General features: G+C 52.3%; 1 protein-coding gene across 1 annotated transcript in view; it reads right to left on the bottom strand.

The window, feature by feature from the left end:
• Positions 1 to 17,541, bottom strand: part of gbe1b (glucan (1,4-alpha-), branching enzyme 1b) — a 97,742-nt gene that overhangs the window by 42,170 nt on the left and 38,031 nt on the right. The window contains exons 9-10 of the mRNA XM_076975766.1: positions 16,561 to 16,688; positions 15,708 to 15,806 (exon numbers count right to left, since the gene is read on the bottom strand). Of these exons, the coding sequence (XP_076831881.1) occupies positions 15,708 to 15,806; positions 16,561 to 16,688 (227 nt within the window). The remainder of the gene's footprint in view (positions 1 to 15,707; positions 15,807 to 16,560; positions 16,689 to 17,541) is intronic.

A 17,541-nucleotide genomic window follows, 5' to 3' on the forward strand; every position in this document is an offset into this window, starting at 1 on the left:
AGCAAGATGCAATATGAGATCATACACAAGACCATATGTGAGGTATATGGACATGCCCAGAGATCATACACAAGACCATATGTGAGGTATATGGACACGGCCAGAGATCATACACAAGACCATATGTGAGGTATATGGACACGCCCAGAGATCATACACAAGACCATATGTGAGGTATATGGACACGCCCAGAGATCATACACAGGACCATATGTGAGGTATATGGACACGCCCAGAGGTCATACACAAGACCATATGTGAGGTATATGGACACGCCCAGAGGTCATACACAGGACCATATGTGAGGTATATGGACACGCCCAGAGGTCATACACAGGACCATATGTGAGGTATCTATGTGAGATCATATGCAGTTTAACACCAAGGTCACCCCAGAGGTCATAGGGGATCTCGGGGCCGTGACCCCTAGGATGCAGGAGAGGCTCCAACAGATAACCATGACATCATCAGTCTCGGAGCAGAAGAGCACAATCCTAAGACCAGAAGAAATACCATCGTCCTCCACCTCCACCCACATCCTCCACCCTCATCCTCCACCTCCACCTCCACCCACATCCTCCACCCTCATCCTCCACACTCCACCCTCATCCTCCACCTCCACCTCCACCCACATCCTCCACCCTCATCCTCCACCTCCACCCACATCCTCCACCCTCATCCTCCACCCTCATCCTCCACCCTCATCCTCCACCTCCACCCTCATCCTCCACCCTCATCCTCCACCTCCACCCACATCCTCCACCTCCAACCTCATCCTCCACCCACATCCTCCACCTCCACCCTCATCCTCCACCTCCACCCACATCCTCCACCCTTCACCCTCCACCCTCATCCTCCACCCTCATCCTCCGCCTCCACCCACATCCTCCACCCTCATCCTCCACCCTTCACCCTCATCCTCCACACTCCACCCACATCCTCCACCCTCCACCCACATCCTCCACCCACATGCTCCACCTCCACCCTCAACCCCCACCCCCCAGACCTCCGGTGGAAGCGTCAAATACAAGGAACAAGTCCACAAATATTATTTTTTTCTATATTTAAATTCATACATTTATATGCACAACACACATGAAGTAGCATGTATGTGAAAGAAGTATTATGATTTTACCATGAAATATACATGCTACTTGTACAGCATGTGCTGTATAAATATTGCAGCTCTGTGGCGTACGGAATCCATATAAGGTGTTTTTCAGACCATTTTCATATTGGCTGGTGCGAACAGTCCCCATGTGCAGATGCAGGATAGCACCACTGTCACTCAGCCACTTTACACCCACATGTAGGGACTTGATTCAGCAGCGTAAACTCCTCCGATCCAAACTGTCAGCACCGAGCTCATGAAGCCTGGATGTGTCTCGCAGATACCCTCCTCGGAGGCACAGAGAATCTCCGCCTGCCTGAAGCCCTCAGGAGTCGGTAGGCCTCGCCACGTCTCCGTGTGGCTACCGCGCTGCACAGCACGCCAAGAGAGTCGATGTAAATGAACGTGCGATTTGCATATCACCCTCAGCCATCCACCAATCCCACAGCTTCATTAGTTATGTCAAAAAAAAAAAAAAAAACACACACACAACCCCCCTTCACTATGTAAAGCTACAGGCCTACATTATCAGTGTACTTCACACCCACAGAAACAGTTGTACATGTGATCAAAGTCCAGAGATTCATTCACACCAGTGGCAACGACTCACTGTACATCAGGGGTGGGCAATTAATTTTTACAAGGGGCCACATGAGAAACCTGAATTGTGTCAGAGGGCCACACAAACAATAATGACGTCATCACAGTGGCTCCGCCCACCTCACGCAAACTTTATACTTGCCGCATCACATTCTGTGCAGTGTTCTCCGAAACGATGTGTGTTGGTATAAAGAAACACCCCTCAAAAACAGGGGAAGGAACATTTACCTGACCAATTTTAATGTTGCTTTTTGTTTCAGATTTGAAAAGTGTTGGAATTTAGGCTAAATACTTGAAAATGTTTGAAATTGTAACTACTTCGTTTCACAACAAATAACCATCTGAATGAACTGTTTTCTTGTATTACGTTAACAAATACGAGCCTTTTGTAATTCCAGGACGAAACATGAGAGAACGTGAAGAAAATAAACAACAATTTAAAAAAGCGAATTATTTCGGATCATTTCGAATATATGTATAAATATTTAACTTAATTAAGCTTAACATGCTGGGAAATATTGAAATGGACCTTTAAAGTGACGTACAAGTGCTTGAATTCCACCTTATAAAGGTGTATGAACCCTGCAAACATGACTGTTCATTGCGCTGAAGCGCGGCGCGCGAAGTTACAAAATTCGAGAGGTGCACGACCTTGCGAATCAACAGCGCGTGAGTCCCTCCGCCACCGCGATTACAATAAATTGTTGTGAATCGAAATACAGTTACAATTTCAAGCATTTTCAAGTACTTTAGCCTAAATTACAGCACTTTTCAAACCTAAAACACAATGCACTATTAAAATTCGTCACGTAAATTTTCCGCCGTTTGCGGAGGTTCGCGCGAGGTGCAACGTTCACTCCCGAAAGTATAAATTCAGCTTTAACTTGTCGCTGATCACCTACAGTGTTTCTCGCACAGCTCACACACACACGCAGGTATGTCCACACGGAATTAACACAAACGTAGCGCTTTCAAAATAAAAGCGTCACAGTTGTATTGCACGCACGACATAGATTTGTTTCATTTATGATTGGCCTCTCGCGGGCCGGACAGGGACGCACAACGGGCCGGATGTGGCCCGCGGGCCGTTGTTTGCCCAGGTCTGCTGTACATGCTCCACACGCCTCCACCCGTGTGCCGGTGCGGCTGTGTGCCTATATGGCTGTGTGCATATGTGGTTGTATGTCCATGTAGCTGTACAGTTCTGCAGCCATTCCCCTATTCTGTGGGGTGTGAGTAAGTCTGTGGGGTGTGAGTCTGTAGGTCTGTGATTCTGTGGGCTGTGAGTCTGAGGGGTGTGAGTCTGTGGGGTGTGAGTCTGTGGGGTGTGAGTCTGTGGGACTGTGGTGTGAGAGTCTGTGGGGCGTGAGTCTGTGGGGTGAGAGTCTGTGAGTCTGTGGGGTGAGAGTCTGTGGGACTGTGGGGTGAGAGTCTGTGGGACTGTGGTGTGAGAGTCTGTGGGACTGTGGTGTGAGAGTCTGTGGGGCGTGAGTCTGTGGGGTGAGAGTCTGTGAGTCTGTGGGGTGAGAGTCTGTGGGACTGTGGGGTGAGAGTCTGTGGGGCATGAGTCTGTGGGTGTGAGTCTGTGGGACTGTGGGGTGTGAGTCTGTGGGACTGTGGGGTGTGAGTCTGTGGGGTGTGAGTCTGGAACTATGGGGTGTGAGTCTGTGGGACTATGGGGTGTGAGTCTGTGGGACTGTGGGGTGTGAGTCTGTGGGACTGTGGGGTGTGAGTCTGTGGGACTGTGGGGTGTGAGTCTGTGGGACTGTGGGGTGTGAGTCTGAGTCTGTGTGACTATGGGGTATGGGTCTGTGTGACTATGGGGTGTGGGTCTGTGTGACTATGGGGTGTGGGTCTGTGTGACTATGGGGTGTGGGTCTGTGTGACTATGGGGTGTGGGTCTGTGTGACTATGGGGTGTGAGTCTGTGGCGTGTGAGACTGTGCGGTGTGAGTCTGTGGGGTGTGAGTCTGTGAGTCTGTGGGGTGTGAGACTGTGGGGTGTGAGTCTGTGGGATGTGAGTCTGTGGGATGTGAGTCTATGGGACTATGGGGTGTGAGTCTGTGGGACTGTGGGGTGTGTGTCTGTGGGGAGTGTGTCTGGGGGGGTGTGTCTGGGGGGTGTGAGTCTGTGGGTGTGAGTCTGTGGGTGTGAGTCTGTGGGTGTGAGTCTGTGGGTGTGAGTCTGTGGGTGTGAGTCTGTGTGACTGTGGGGTGTGAGTCTGTGGGTCTGTGTGACTATGGGGTGTGAGTCTGTGTGACTGTGGGGTTTGTGTCTGTGGGGTGTGACTGTGGGACTATGGGGTGTGAGTCTGAGTCTGTGTGACTGTGGGGTGTGAGTCTGTGAGTCTGTGGGATGTGAGTCTGTGGGGTGTGAGTCTGTGGGACTGTGGGGTTTGTGTCTGTGGGGTGTGACTGTGGGACTATGGGGTGTGAGTCTGAGTCTGTGTGACTGTGGGGTGTGAGTCTGTGAGTCTGTGGGATGTGAGTCTGTGGGGTGTGAGTCTGTGGGACTGTGGGGTGTGAGTCTGTGGGACTGTGGGGTGTGGGTCTGTGAGTCTGTGTGACTGTGGGGTGAGAGTCTGTGGGACTGTGGGGTTTGTGTCTGTGGGGTGTGAGTCTGTAGGTCTGTGATTCTGTGGGCTGTGAGACTGTGAGTCTGAGGGGTGTGAGTCTGTGGGGTGTGAGTCTGTGAGTCTGAGGGGTGTGAGTCTGTGGGACTGTGGGGTGAGAGTCTGTGGGGCGTGAGTCTGTGGGGTGTGAGTCTGTGAGTCTGTGGGGTGTGAGTCTGTGGGACTGTGGGGTGAGAGTCTGTGGGACTGTGGGGTGAGAGTCTGTGGGACTGTGGGGTGAGAGTCTGTGGGACTGTGGGGCGTGAGTCTGTGGGGCGTGAGTCTGTGGGGCGTGAGTCTGTGGGGCGTGAGTCTGTGGGGCGTGAGTCTGTGGGGCGTGAGTCTGTGGGACTGTGGGGTGTGTGTCTGTGGGGTGTGAGTCTGTGGAACTATGGGGTGTGAGTCTGTGGGACTATGGGGTGTGTGACTGTGGGGTGTGAGTCTGTGAGTCTGTGGGATGTGAGTCTGTGGGGTGTGAGTCTGTGGGACTGTGGGGTTTGTGTCTGTGGGGTGTGACTGTGGGACTATGGGGTGTGAGTCTGAGTCTGTGTGACTGTGGGGTGTGAGTCTGTGAGTCTGTGGGATGTGAGTCTGTGGGGTGTGAGTCTGTGGGACTGTGGGGTGTGAGTCTGTGGGACTGTGGGGTGTGGGTCTGTGAGTCTGTGTGACTGTGGGGTGAGAGTCTGTGGGACTGTGGGGTTTGTGTCTGTGGGGTGTGAGTCTGTAGGTCTGTGATTCTGTGGGCTGTGAGACTGTGAGTCTGAGGGGTGTGAGTCTGTGGGGTGTGAGTCTGTGAGTCTGAGGGGTGTGAGTCTGTGGGACTGTGGGGTGAGAGTCTGTGGGGCGTGAGTCTGTGGGGTGTGAGTCTGTGAGTCTGTGGGGTGTGAGTCTGTGGGACTGTGGGGTGAGAGTCTGTGGGACTGTGGGGTGAGAGTCTGTGGGACTGTGGGGTGAGAGTCTGTGGGACTGTGGGGCGTGAGTCTGTGGGGCGTGAGTCTGTGGGGCGTGAGTCTGTGGGGCGTGAGTCTGTGGGGCGTGAGTCTGTGGGGCGTGAGTCTGTGGGACTGTGGGGTGTGTGTCTGTGGGGTGTGAGTCTGTGGAACTATGGGGTGTGAGTCTGTGGGACTATGGGGTGTGTGTCTGTGGGGTGTGAGTCTGTGGGGTGTGAGACTGTGGGGTCTGAGTCTGTGGGGTGTGAGTCTGTGAGTCTGAGGGGTGTGAGTCTGTGGGGTGTGAGTCTGTGGGACTGTGGGGTGAGAGTCTGTGGGGTGTGAGTCTGTGGGGTGTGAGTCTGTGAGTCTGTGGGGTGAGAGTCTGTGGGACTGTGGGGTGAGAGTCTGTGGGACTGTGGGGTGAGAGTCTGTGGGACTGTGGGGTGAGAGTCTGTGGGATTGTGGGGTGAGAGTCTGTGGGGCGTGAGTCTGTGGGGCGTGAGTCTGTGGGGCGTGAGTCTGTGGGGCGTGAGTCTGTGGGGTGTGAGTCTGTGGGACTGTGGGGTGTGTGTCTGTGGGGTGTGAGTCTGTGGAACTATGGGGTGTGAGTCTGTGGGACTATGGGGTGTGTGTCTGTGGGGTGTGAGTCTGTGGGGTGTGAGTCTGTGAGTCTGTGGGGTGTGAGACTGTGGGGTCTGAGTCTGTGGGGTGTGAGTCTGTGGGACTGTGGGGTGTGAGTCTGTGGGACTATGGGGTGTGAGTCTGTGGGGTGTGAGTCTGTGGGGTGTGAGTCTGTGAGTCTGTGGGGTGTGAGACTGTGGGGTGTGAGTCTGTGGGGTGTGAGTCTGTGGGGTGTGAGTCTGTGGGACTGTGGGGTGTGAGTCTGAGTCTGTGTGACTATGGGGTGTGGGTCTGTGTGACTATGGGGTGTGGGTCTGTGTGATTATGGGGTGTGGGTCTGTGGCGTGTGAGACTGTGGGGTGTGAGTCTGTCGGGTGTGAGTCTGTGGGGTGTGAGACTGTGGGGTATGAGACTGTGGGATGTGAGTCTGTGGGATGTGAGTCTGTGGGGTGTGAGTCTGTGGGGTGTGAGTCTGTGGGGTGTGAGTCTATGGGACTATGGGGTGTGAGTCTGTGGGACTGTGGGGTGTGTCTGGGGGGTGTGTGTCTGGGGGGTGTGAGTCTGTGGGGTGTGAGTCTGTGGGGTGTGAGTCTGTGGGGTGTGAGTCTGTGGGGTGTGAGTCTGTGGGGTGTGAGTCTGTGGGGTGTGAGTCTGTGTGACTGTGGGGTGCGAGTCTGTGTGACTATGGGGTGTGAGTCTGTGTGACTGTGGGGTTTGTGTCTGTGGGGTGTGACTGTGGGACTATGGGGTGTGAGTCTGAGTCTGTGTGACTGTGGGGTGTGAGTCTGTGAGTCTGTGGGGTGTGAGTCTGTGGGACTGTGGGGTGTGAGTCTGTGGGACTGTGGGGTGTGAGTCTGTGGGACTGTGTGACTGTGGGGTGAGAGTCTGTGGGGTGAGAGTCTGTGGGGTGAGAGTCTGTGGGACTGTGGGGTTTGTGTCTGTGGGGTGTGAGTCTGTGGGGTGTGAGTCTGTGGGGTGTGAGTCTGTGGGGTGTGAGTCTGTGGGGTGTGAGTCTGTGGGACTGTGGGGTGTGGGTCTGTGAGTCTGTGTGACTGTGGGGTGAGAGTCTGTGGGGTGTGAGTCTGTGGGACTGTGGGGTGTGAGTCTGTGACTGTGGGGTGTGAGTCTGTGACTGTGGGGTGAGAGTCTGTGGGGTGTGAGTCTGTGGGACTATGGGGTGTGAGTCTGTGAGTCTGTGGGGTGTGAGTCTGTGAGTCTGTGGGATGTGAGTCTGTGGGGTGTGAGTCTGTGGGACTGTGGGGTGTGAGTGTGTGACTGTGGGGTGAGTCTGTGGGACTGTGGGGTTTGTGTCTGTGGGACTGTGGGGTTTGTGTCTGTGGGACTGTGGGGTTTGTGTCTGTGGGACTGTGGGGTTTGTGTCTGTGGGACTGTGGGGTTTGTGTGACTGGGGTGTGAGTCTGTGTGACTGTGGGGTGTGAGTCTGTGAGTCTGTGGGGTGTGAGTCTGTGAGTCTGTGGGGTGTGAGTCTGTGGGGTGTGAGTCTGTGGGACTGTGGGGTGTGGGTCTGTGAGTCTGTGTGACTGTGGGGTGAGAGTCTGTGGGGTGTGAGTCTGTGGGACTGTGGGTGTGAGTCTGAGGGGTGTGAGTCTGTGGGACTGTGGGGTGTGAGTCTGAGGGGTGTGAGTCTGTGGGACTGTGGGGTGTGAGTCTGAGGGGTGCGAGTCTGAGGGGTGCGAGTCTGAGGGGTGCGAGTCTGTGGGGTGCGAGTCTGTGGGGTGCGAGTCTGTGGGGTGTGAGTCTGTGAGAGTGAGTTACACCTGCTCTGTCTGCCTTACACTCATGGCTCATTTTAAGAGATGTCTGTCATTTTGGGGTGACAATACTGAATGGATATGCAGGAAAGAAAAAAATTTCAAACAGGTGACAATGTGTCAGTGGGAAAGGGTATGCCATTTTTCTACAAAGGAGAGCATTAGATGAGCTTTACAAATCAAACGCCTGTAAGAAAGAACGCCTCATGATAGGGAAGAAAATAGGGTACCTTTAGCTCCGCCCACAAACATACACAAAACAGCCTACTAGCTCAGCACAGCAACGGGGGGATGGGTGACAGCAGAAAGACAGAGGAGAGGGAGAGAGAGAAAGAGAGGGAGGGAGGGAGGGAGAGAGGGAGGGAGAGAGAGAACTGTGAAACGAGCTTCCATCCTCTTGTTTCTTATCCTTCCATCTTCTTTATTCATTATGTTTTAACTTTTATTGCGGTTCTGTTACGAGAGTCGTCATGTTCCGTTCCACATTATTTGCTTTGGCAAAGTTGTACCTAGTATAGTCAAGCCAATAAAGCTACCTTGAACTGAACTACAAATAGAGCCTGTGAAATACCAACACTAGATCTCCCCCCACTGTTATTAAACCAACAGTAGATCCCTTCACCCTCAGTGTTATTAAATCAACAGTAGATCCATTCCCCCTCCGTGTTGTTATTAAGCCAACAGTAGATCCCTTCCCGCTCCATGTTATTAAACCAACAGTAGATCCCTTCCACCCCCGTGTTATTAAACCAACAGTAGATCCCTTCCACCCCCGTGTTATTAAACCAACAGTAGATCCCTTCCACCCCCGTGTTATTAAACCAACAGTAGATCCCTTCCACCCCCGTGTTATTAAACCAACAGTAGATCCCTTCCACCCCCGTGTTATTAAACCAACAGTAGATCCCTTCCACCCCCGTGTTATTAAACCAACAGTAGATCCCTTCCACCCCTGTGTTATTAAACCAACAGTAGATCCATTCCACCACGGTGTTGATATTAAACCAACAGTAGATCCATTCCACCACAGTGTTGATATTAAAGCAACAGTAGATCCCTTCCGTCAGACTGCTGTAAAACACTGGAAGGAGGCTCAAACCACTCAGTTCTTCTATTGTGAATCAGTGCTGGAGTTAAAGAAAAAAGTGGCTATGTATTTCCGATTCTTTGAGCTGCCCACTGAGAGTAAATTAACTACAGCGGATGAAGCAGCTGGAAGCCCAGACTGGACTCAGACTCCACACATACGACCAGCAGGTGAAGGAGCAGGCTTGGAGAAACATTTACCTGTTAACTTCTGCTGCTGAACTCCACCTTTCATCACTACCCTTCTCAACCCTTCATGACCCTACTCCACCCTTCACTACCTTACTTTACCATTCACTACTCCACCCTTCACTACTCCACCCTTCACTACCCTACTTTACCATTCACTACTACACCCTTCACTACCCTACTTCACCATTCACTACTCCACCCTTCACTACCCTACTTTACCATTAACTACTCCACCCTTCACTACCCTACTTTACCATTCACTACTCCACCCTTCACTCCCCTACTCCACCCTTCATTACTCCACCCTTCACTACCCAGAAAACCCACTGTAACTGTGATGTAATACACATTAAACTAAGAATATGTGGCAACATCATGCAGATTCTGGTGTGCAGTTGTGCACAGGGCTGCCCAAACACCGGCACTGCTGGGAAAATCAAATCGGACCTTAAGGTCATACCCATCAACTTAAAAACTCCACAATTTCACCTTAACACCATCATCCTTCAAGGAAGTTCTAGGAAGGACATTATGGACAGAGGTGACATCAGACCACAGGCCAGAAGACAGCGTGTGAGACAGCGTGTGAGCGTGACTGGACTGGCGGACGCCTCTTCTCTGTGGCGTGTCCTTGGCGGTACACCTCTACCCACTACCTAATTGTTTCCATTACATTTCAATCAGCAAAGGCTGCAGGGAAGGGCATGTGGTAAATGAAAAGCCCTTTGTTACATTATCCATTAGAGGCAGCGTTTTGGAGTGGTAATCAGACACAATCAGACCAAAGTTGCAGCATACACCTTATCTGCTTCTTCTATTAGGACATCTTAATTTCTCACAGACTCTGAAATGAACCAGTCTCTCCTTGACAGGAACAGAAGTCTGATTAATTAGGCAGGTTAGAGGACAGTGGAGTGCGAGTTAAGAGTGTGTGTACATGAGGGTGCTAGTGTCTCTGAAAGGACACATTTGGTGACTCTGAGCTAACTGTGAACTGCTGACAATGAGTTATTTATCTCATTGTGGATTATGGGTTATATACCACACTGTGGATTATGGGTTATATACCACACTGTGGATTGTGGGTTATTTATCACACTGTGGATTATAGGTTATAATGTACATCACACTGTGGATTGTGGCTTATATTTCACACTGTGGATTATGGGTTATTTATCACACTATGGATTATGGGTTATTTATCACACTGTTACTGTTGGTTATATATCATAATGTGTTGCTTTTGTTATATATCTCACTATTCTATTGGTGGAGACAGTGGAGAGAAAATGGAGACAGTGGAGACAGGGGAGAAAATGGAGACAGTGGAGAAAATGGAGACAGTGGAGACAGGGGAGCAGAGGGAGGGGCCATCGGCCATCAGAGAGGCCTGGAAACACACCTGCCCTGCACAGAGGCCGCTTACTGAGCATGCTCAGAAGGTTGGCACACCCCCTGGCCACATGCACCTTTAAATGATCCCGCAGGGTTACAGGGTGCAGTGAGGCGTCAGAGACACACGCTTGTTAGCATGGCGACCAAGGCTAGCTAGCCCTAATTAAGGAAGTCTGACTTAAGCGTCATTTACATTCGGAACATTCGGGCTACATGTCAAGTACAAGTAATAATTGGGTTAGCAAATCCGTGTGGGGTAATGAAAGCTACACGCCTGCAGCTGCGTAACTACATACTCCTGCTATTTGTGGCATTATGCAAAGCATTTCTTAGAATACAGATGAATATCCATCTCCATACAGCACGGTGACCACGGGAATGCAGATCCACGAGGCTGAAGTTCCCACACGTGGGAGAACTCAGGAGATCAGATCAGATCAGACATCTGGCCAGGTGATACACTGGTCTGTGTCTTCGGTTTCACAGAAGGAAGTTTGTACGTGTCAGCAAATATTGTTCTGAGAGAGAGAAATCAAGCGCTATTGGAAACCAGGTCTGGCAGAAGCAGGAGACCCTCGGCACCGAGGAGAAGACCTGTTGCTCTGGGAGAGCAGGCGTTAGCGTTAGCGTTGTGAAAACTCCACCGAACTTCCACGGCGAGGTCACGAACACTGTGATGTAAGTGACGGTCCCAGGACGCTGCGTGTCCTTGACATACAGCCGCACTTTTGGAGGCAGGATTAAAACACCCTCCCAGGACATCATTTGGACATCATAGATTTTTCTAATCATCAACCTCTGCGAAAAGGGCTTTTCAGTAAGGAATAAAAGAACTGCTAAACTGTGACACAGATCTTAATTCAGTGGCTTTTTGAGTTATGTAAGTAAAGGAGATTAAACTATCTTCTTTAGGAAAGGGGTCTGGCTAATTTCCTATTACTGTCAGACACCAACATCCACATGACCGGCGATGCTGCAGTTAACTGAAGTCACTTAACTGAAGTCAGAACAATGCTGGAGACACTGGCTGATATTTGCTGATCCTCCAGATGTGGTTGAGTTTCCTTCATTTAATACATGTCCAGCTTCAACAAACTGCCATTATGAATCTACTGCTCCCTGATCCCAAAACAAAAGCATTCAGAGATACAAAGAAAATCTACATATTTAAACATGGTGGTGCGTATGCAAATGTGGTGGTGGCCAGGCAAGTTGTTCTGAACATGCAGTAACAAAGAAGCTGCCTAAAAGAATCCAACAGCTAAAGACACGACAATTACACCTTAAAAAAGAAGCATGACATACTTAAAGACTCACGACGTCAAAACGAAGAGTGAATATTAAATACGAGACACAGAACGGAGCCATGTACGTTAACAAAATGTAAACTTGCAAATGTAAACTTGTGTTAAAAGGTAAAGTTAATCATCCCCAAAATGAACAAGGCTTCATCAGTCTGACATCGTGCGCAAGAGTCTCGTCTCCAGCGCAGGGTTTGGAACAAGCACACGGCGCCATGTCTTGAGAAGAGAATGACGCCTCAGAGATTCACACCCACACACACTGCTTCTGAGCCACGACCAAGACAAACATTTAATAACGAAGACACTTAGTGTGATGAAGAAAAAAAACAGCCTGGGGTTTGAATTCGAGGGCCAGATTTAAGCACTCCTCGCCTATTCGATACCACATGAGTAATTCTACTTGTAGAACCTTGGTGATCCTGAGGGTGCTTACAGAAGCACGTGCGGGAGGCGGGTCTTCAACGAGCCCTTTACAGAAGCACGTGCGGGAGGCGGGTCTTCAAAAAGCCTCTTACAGAAGCACGTGCGGGAGGCGGGACTTCAAGCCCCTTACAGAAGCACGTGCGGGAGGCGGGTCTTCAACAAGCCCCTTACAGAAACACGTGCGAGAGGCGGGTCTTCAAAAAGCCCCTTACAGAAGCACGTGCGGGAGGCGGGTCTTCAACGAGCCCTTTAAAGAAGCACGTGCGGGAGGCGGGTCTTCAACAAGCCCTTTACAGAAGCACGTGCGGGAGGCGGGTCTTCAAAAAGCCCCTTACAGAAGCACGTGCGGGAGGCGGGTCTTCAAAAAGCCCCTTACAGAAGCACGTGCGGGAGGCGGGTCTTCAAAAAGCCTCTTACAGAAGCACGTGCGGGAGGCGGGTCTTCAAAAAGCCCATTACAGAAGCACGTGCGGGAGGCGGGTCTTTAACGAGCCCCTTACAGAAGCACGTGCGGGAGGCGGGGCATCAACAAGCCTCTTACAGAAGCACGTGCGGGAGGCGGGTCTTCAAAAAGCCCCTTACAGAAGCACGTGCGGGAGGCGGGGCATCAACAAGCCTCTTACAGAAGCACGTGCGGGAGGCGGGACTTCAACAAGCCCCTTACAGAAGCACGTGCGGGAGGCGGGTCTTCAACGAGCCCCTTACAGAAACACGTGCGGGAGGCGGGTCTTCAAAAAGCCCATTACAGAAGCACGTACGGGAGGCGGGTCTTCAACGAGCCCCTTACAGAAACACGTGCGGGAGGCGGGTCTTCAACGAGCCCTTTACAGAAGCACGTGCGGGAGGCGGGTCTTCAAAAAGCCTCTTACAGAAGCACGTGCGGGAGACGGGACTTCAAGCCCCTTACAGAAGCACGTGCGGGAGGCGGGACTTCAAGCCCCTTACAGAAGCACGTGCGGGAGGCGGGTCTTCAACAAGCCCCTTACAGAAACACGTGCGAGAGGCGGGTCTTCAAAAAGCCCATTACAGAAGCACGTACGGGAGGCGGGTCTTCAACGAGCCCCTTACAGAAACACGTGCGGGAGGCGGGTCTTCAACAAGCCCTTTACAGAAGCACGTGCGGGAGGCGGGTCTTCAAAAAGCCCCTTACAGAAGCACGTGCGGGAGGCGGGTCTTCAAAAAGCCCCTTACAGAAGCACGTGCGGGAGGCGGGTCTTCAAAAAGCCCCTTACAGAAGCACGTGCGGGAGGCGGGTCTTCAAAAAGCCCATTACAGAAGCACGTGCGGGAGGCGGGTCTTCAAAAAGCCCATTACAGAAGCACGTGCGGGAGGCGGGTCTTTAACGAGCCCCTTACAGAAGCACGTGCGGGAGGCGGGGCATCAACAAGCCTCTTACAGAAGCACGTGCGGGAGGCGGGTCTTCAAAAAGCCCCTTACAGAAGCACGTGCGGGAGGCGGGGCATCAACAAGCCTCTTACAGAAGCACGTGCGGGAGGCGGGACTTCAACAAGCCCCTTACAGAAGCACGTGCGGGAGGCGGGTCTTCAACGAGCCCCTTACAGAAACACGTGCGGGAGGCGGGTCTTCAAAAAGCCCATTACAGAAGCACGTACGGGAGGCGGGTCTTCAATGAGCCCCTTACAGAAACACATGCGGGAGGCGGGTCTTCAACGAGCCCTTTACAGAAGCACGTGCGGGAGGCGGGTCTTCAAAAAGCCTCTTACAGAAGCACGTGCGGGAGGCGGGACTTCAAGCCCCTTACAGAAGCACGTGCGGGAGGCGGGTCTTCAACAAGCCCCTTACAGAAACACGTGCGAGAGGCGGGTCTTCAAAAAGCCCCTTACAGAAGCACGTGCGGGAGGCGGGTCTTCAACGAGCCCTTTAAAGAAGCACGTGCGGGAGGCGGGTCTTCAACAAGCCCTTTACAGAAGCACGTGCGGGAGGCGGGTCTTCAAAAAGCCCCTTACAGAAGCACGTGCGGGAGGCGGGTCTTCAAAAAGCCCCTTACAGAAGCACGTGCGGGAGGCGGGTCTTCAAAAAGCCTCTTACAGAAGCACGTGCGGGAGGCGGGTCTTCAAAAAGCCCATTACAGAAGCACGTGCGGGAGGCGGGTCTTTAACGAGCCCCTTACAGAAGCACGTGCGGGAGGCGGGGCATCAACAAGCCTCTTACAGAAGCACGTGCGGGAGGCGGGTCTTCAAAAAGCCCTTTACAGAAGCACGTGCGGGAGGCGGGGCATCAACAAGCCTCTTACAGAAGCACGTGCGGGAGGCGGGACTTCAACAAGCCCCTTACAGAAACACGTGCGGGAGGCGGGTCTTCAAAAAGCCCCTTACAGAAGCACGTGCGGGAGGCGGGTCTTCAAAAAGCCCCTTACAGAAGCACGTGCGGGAGGCGGGTCTTCAAAAAGCCCATTACAGAAACACGTGCGGAAGGCGGGTCTTCAACGAGCCCTTTACAGAAGCACGTGTGGGAGGCAGGTCTTCATCAAGCCCTTTACAGAAGCACGTGCGGGAGGCGGGTTTTCAAAAAGCCCCTTACAGAAGCACGTGCGGGAGGCGGGTCTTCCAAAAATCTCTTACAGAAGCACGTGCGGGAGGCGGGTCTTCAAAAAGCCCCTTACAGAAGCACGTGCGGGAGGCGGGTCTTCAACGAGCCCCTTACAGAAACACGTGCGGGAGGCGGGTCTTCAAAAAGCCCATTACAGAAGCACGTACGGGAGGCGGGTCTTCAACGAGCCCCTTACAGAAACACGTGCGGGAGGCGGGTCTTCAAAAAGCCCATTACAGAAGCACGTACGGGAGGCGGGTCTTCAACAAGCCCTTTACAGAAGCACGTGCGGGAGGCGGGTTTTCAAAAAGCCCCTTACAGAAGCACGTGCGGGAGGCGGGTCTTCAAAAAGCCCCTTACAGAAGCACGTGCGTGAGGCGGGTCTTCCAAAAGTCTCTTACAGAAGCACGTGCGGGAGGCGGGTCTTCAAAAAGCCCATTACAGAAGCACGTGCGGGAGGCGGGTCTTCAACGAGCCCCTTACAGAAACACGTGCGGGAGGCGGGTCTTCAAAAAGCCACTTACAGAAGCACGTGCGGGAGGCGGGTCTTCCAAAAGCCCCTTACAGAAGCACGTGCGGGAGGCGGGTCTTCAACAAGCCCCTTACAGAAGCACGTGCGGGAGGCGGGTCTTCAAAAAGCCCATTACAGAAGCACGTGCGGGAGGCGGGTCTTGTGCAGGGCATTTGTTGAAGCACTGAGAACATAATCATCGTGCACATGGGGGGAGGGGTGACTCCCGAGTACTCGAGGTATTCCTGGACCTGCTTTCTCACCAAGATGCTTCACGATCGCACGACACACGTGTGAACACTGGCACGATGCCCTTTCAGTGCGTCCCCTTTTCATAGATCGGCCCACTCTAAACTCACAGAGACGGCCAATTACAGCCAGCTGTTTGGGTTCTGGACAGACCCAGAAGGGTCTATTCATGAGACTGAAGGGAGCACTCCAGCACAACGATATTTCAGCAGTGAGCCGGCAGCTCTCGATAGGCCGCGGTGAAACGGTGTCTCCGAGCGCCGGCGGGTGAAAGCACTGCAGGCCGGCGCCGGCGACCCGGAGTGGTTTATTTATGGTGACATCACACTCCATCACACAGAAGAGGTCTCACCTGGATCCACTTGTCAGGGATGGCCATGGCCAATCTGTAGTCAAAACCACATCCACCTTCCAGCACCGGGCGACAGAGTGTGGGCATACCAGACACGTCCTTAAAATCAAACACACACACACACACACACACACACACACACACACACACACACACACACACACACACACACACACACACACACACACACACACACACACAGCAGTCGTTTATGTTCCTCCGGTCATATGAAGGTCTTCCTCTGGCTTGTCAACATGCTCTGTGAGTGGGAGTTTGATAACCAACAGTGTGGTTTATGGATACCTAAAGTTAAAGATCGTTTGAGAGAAGAGAGAGAAGATCCACCCTTCCTCGTGAAAGGAAAATACTAAAGACGGCCCTCCGGAGTGTGGGGACAGCGTCCGGTGGAGGCCCCGTCCACGGAGGACGGCGGCAGACACTGGACTCTGGCTCATGAGGGGCTTTCATTAATCATGGCACTGGACAGGAAGACAGTGCCACTGAGCACTAATTTAATGAGTTGTGCTCCTTTGACTCAGGGGGTTAATTCCTCCTTTGTGTCGGTAGAAGAAAGCAGTTGTGATGACAAGACTAGAGTGTACTGGAAACAGTACAGGTGGACCCTGGCATGATATCAGACTTTTCTATGTGGAGTAATAATCAACACACACATATACATATAGTACAGTATCAAAATATATATATGGTAAATCTGTATATTATATATTACGACTACTACCTTCTTTAAAACTCCCTTTCGACACCAGGCCAGTGGTTACACTGCAGCCTGCTGTTGGTATCTGGTCACACTGGCAGACATCACAGTTGTGACTGTGGCGTGAAGAGGTCTCACCTCTGCGATGGTGATGCAGTCCTGATAGAGTGTGTGCAGGATGTGGTTCGCCAGCATGAGGTACACAAGGGAATCCTCATCAACCTGCAGCCCAAAGTACTCCGCATAGTTGCCCGAGAAACCTGCCCCTGAGCACAAGAGCAGAGTGTCTCAGCACGATACACACTCCACTCACCGCCTCACACACACACACACACACACACACCTCAACATCCTCTCCCCCTCCACATACACATATATACACACACACACACACACACACACACACACACCTCAACATCCTCTCCCCCTCCACATACACATATACACACACACACACACACACGCACACACACACCTCAACATCCTCTCCCACTCCACACACACACACCTCAACAGCCTCTCCCCTACCACACACACCTCAACATGCTCTCTACCACACACACCTCAACATCCTCTCCCCCACCTCACACACACACACACACCTCAACATCCTCTCCCCCTCCACATACACATATATACACACACACACACACACACACACACACACCTCAACATCCTCTCCCCCTCCACATACACATATACACACACACACACACACACGCACACACACACCTCAACATCCTCTCCCACTCCACACACACACACCTCAACAGCCTCTCCCCTACCACACACACCTCAACATGCTCTCTACCACACACACCTCAACATCCTCTCCCCCACCTCACACACACACACACACCTCAACATCCTCTCCCCCACCTCAACATCCTCTCCCCCACCTCACACACACACACACACACACACACACCTCAACATCCTCTCCCCCACCTCACACACACACACACCTCAACATCCTCTCCCCCACCTCACACACACACACACCTCAACATCCTCTCCCCCACCTCACACACAGACACGCACACACACACTTAGCTTTATGTTTGATACTGCCACTTTTCTTGGCTGAACTGACGTATATTTCTGAAAGTCATTTAACTA

Source organism: Brachyhypopomus gauderio, chromosome 16 (assembly GCF_052324685.1).
Source record: "Brachyhypopomus gauderio isolate BG-103 chromosome 16, BGAUD_0.2, whole genome shotgun sequence".
Taxonomy (NCBI): Eukaryota; Metazoa; Chordata; class Actinopteri; order Gymnotiformes; family Hypopomidae; genus Brachyhypopomus; species Brachyhypopomus gauderio.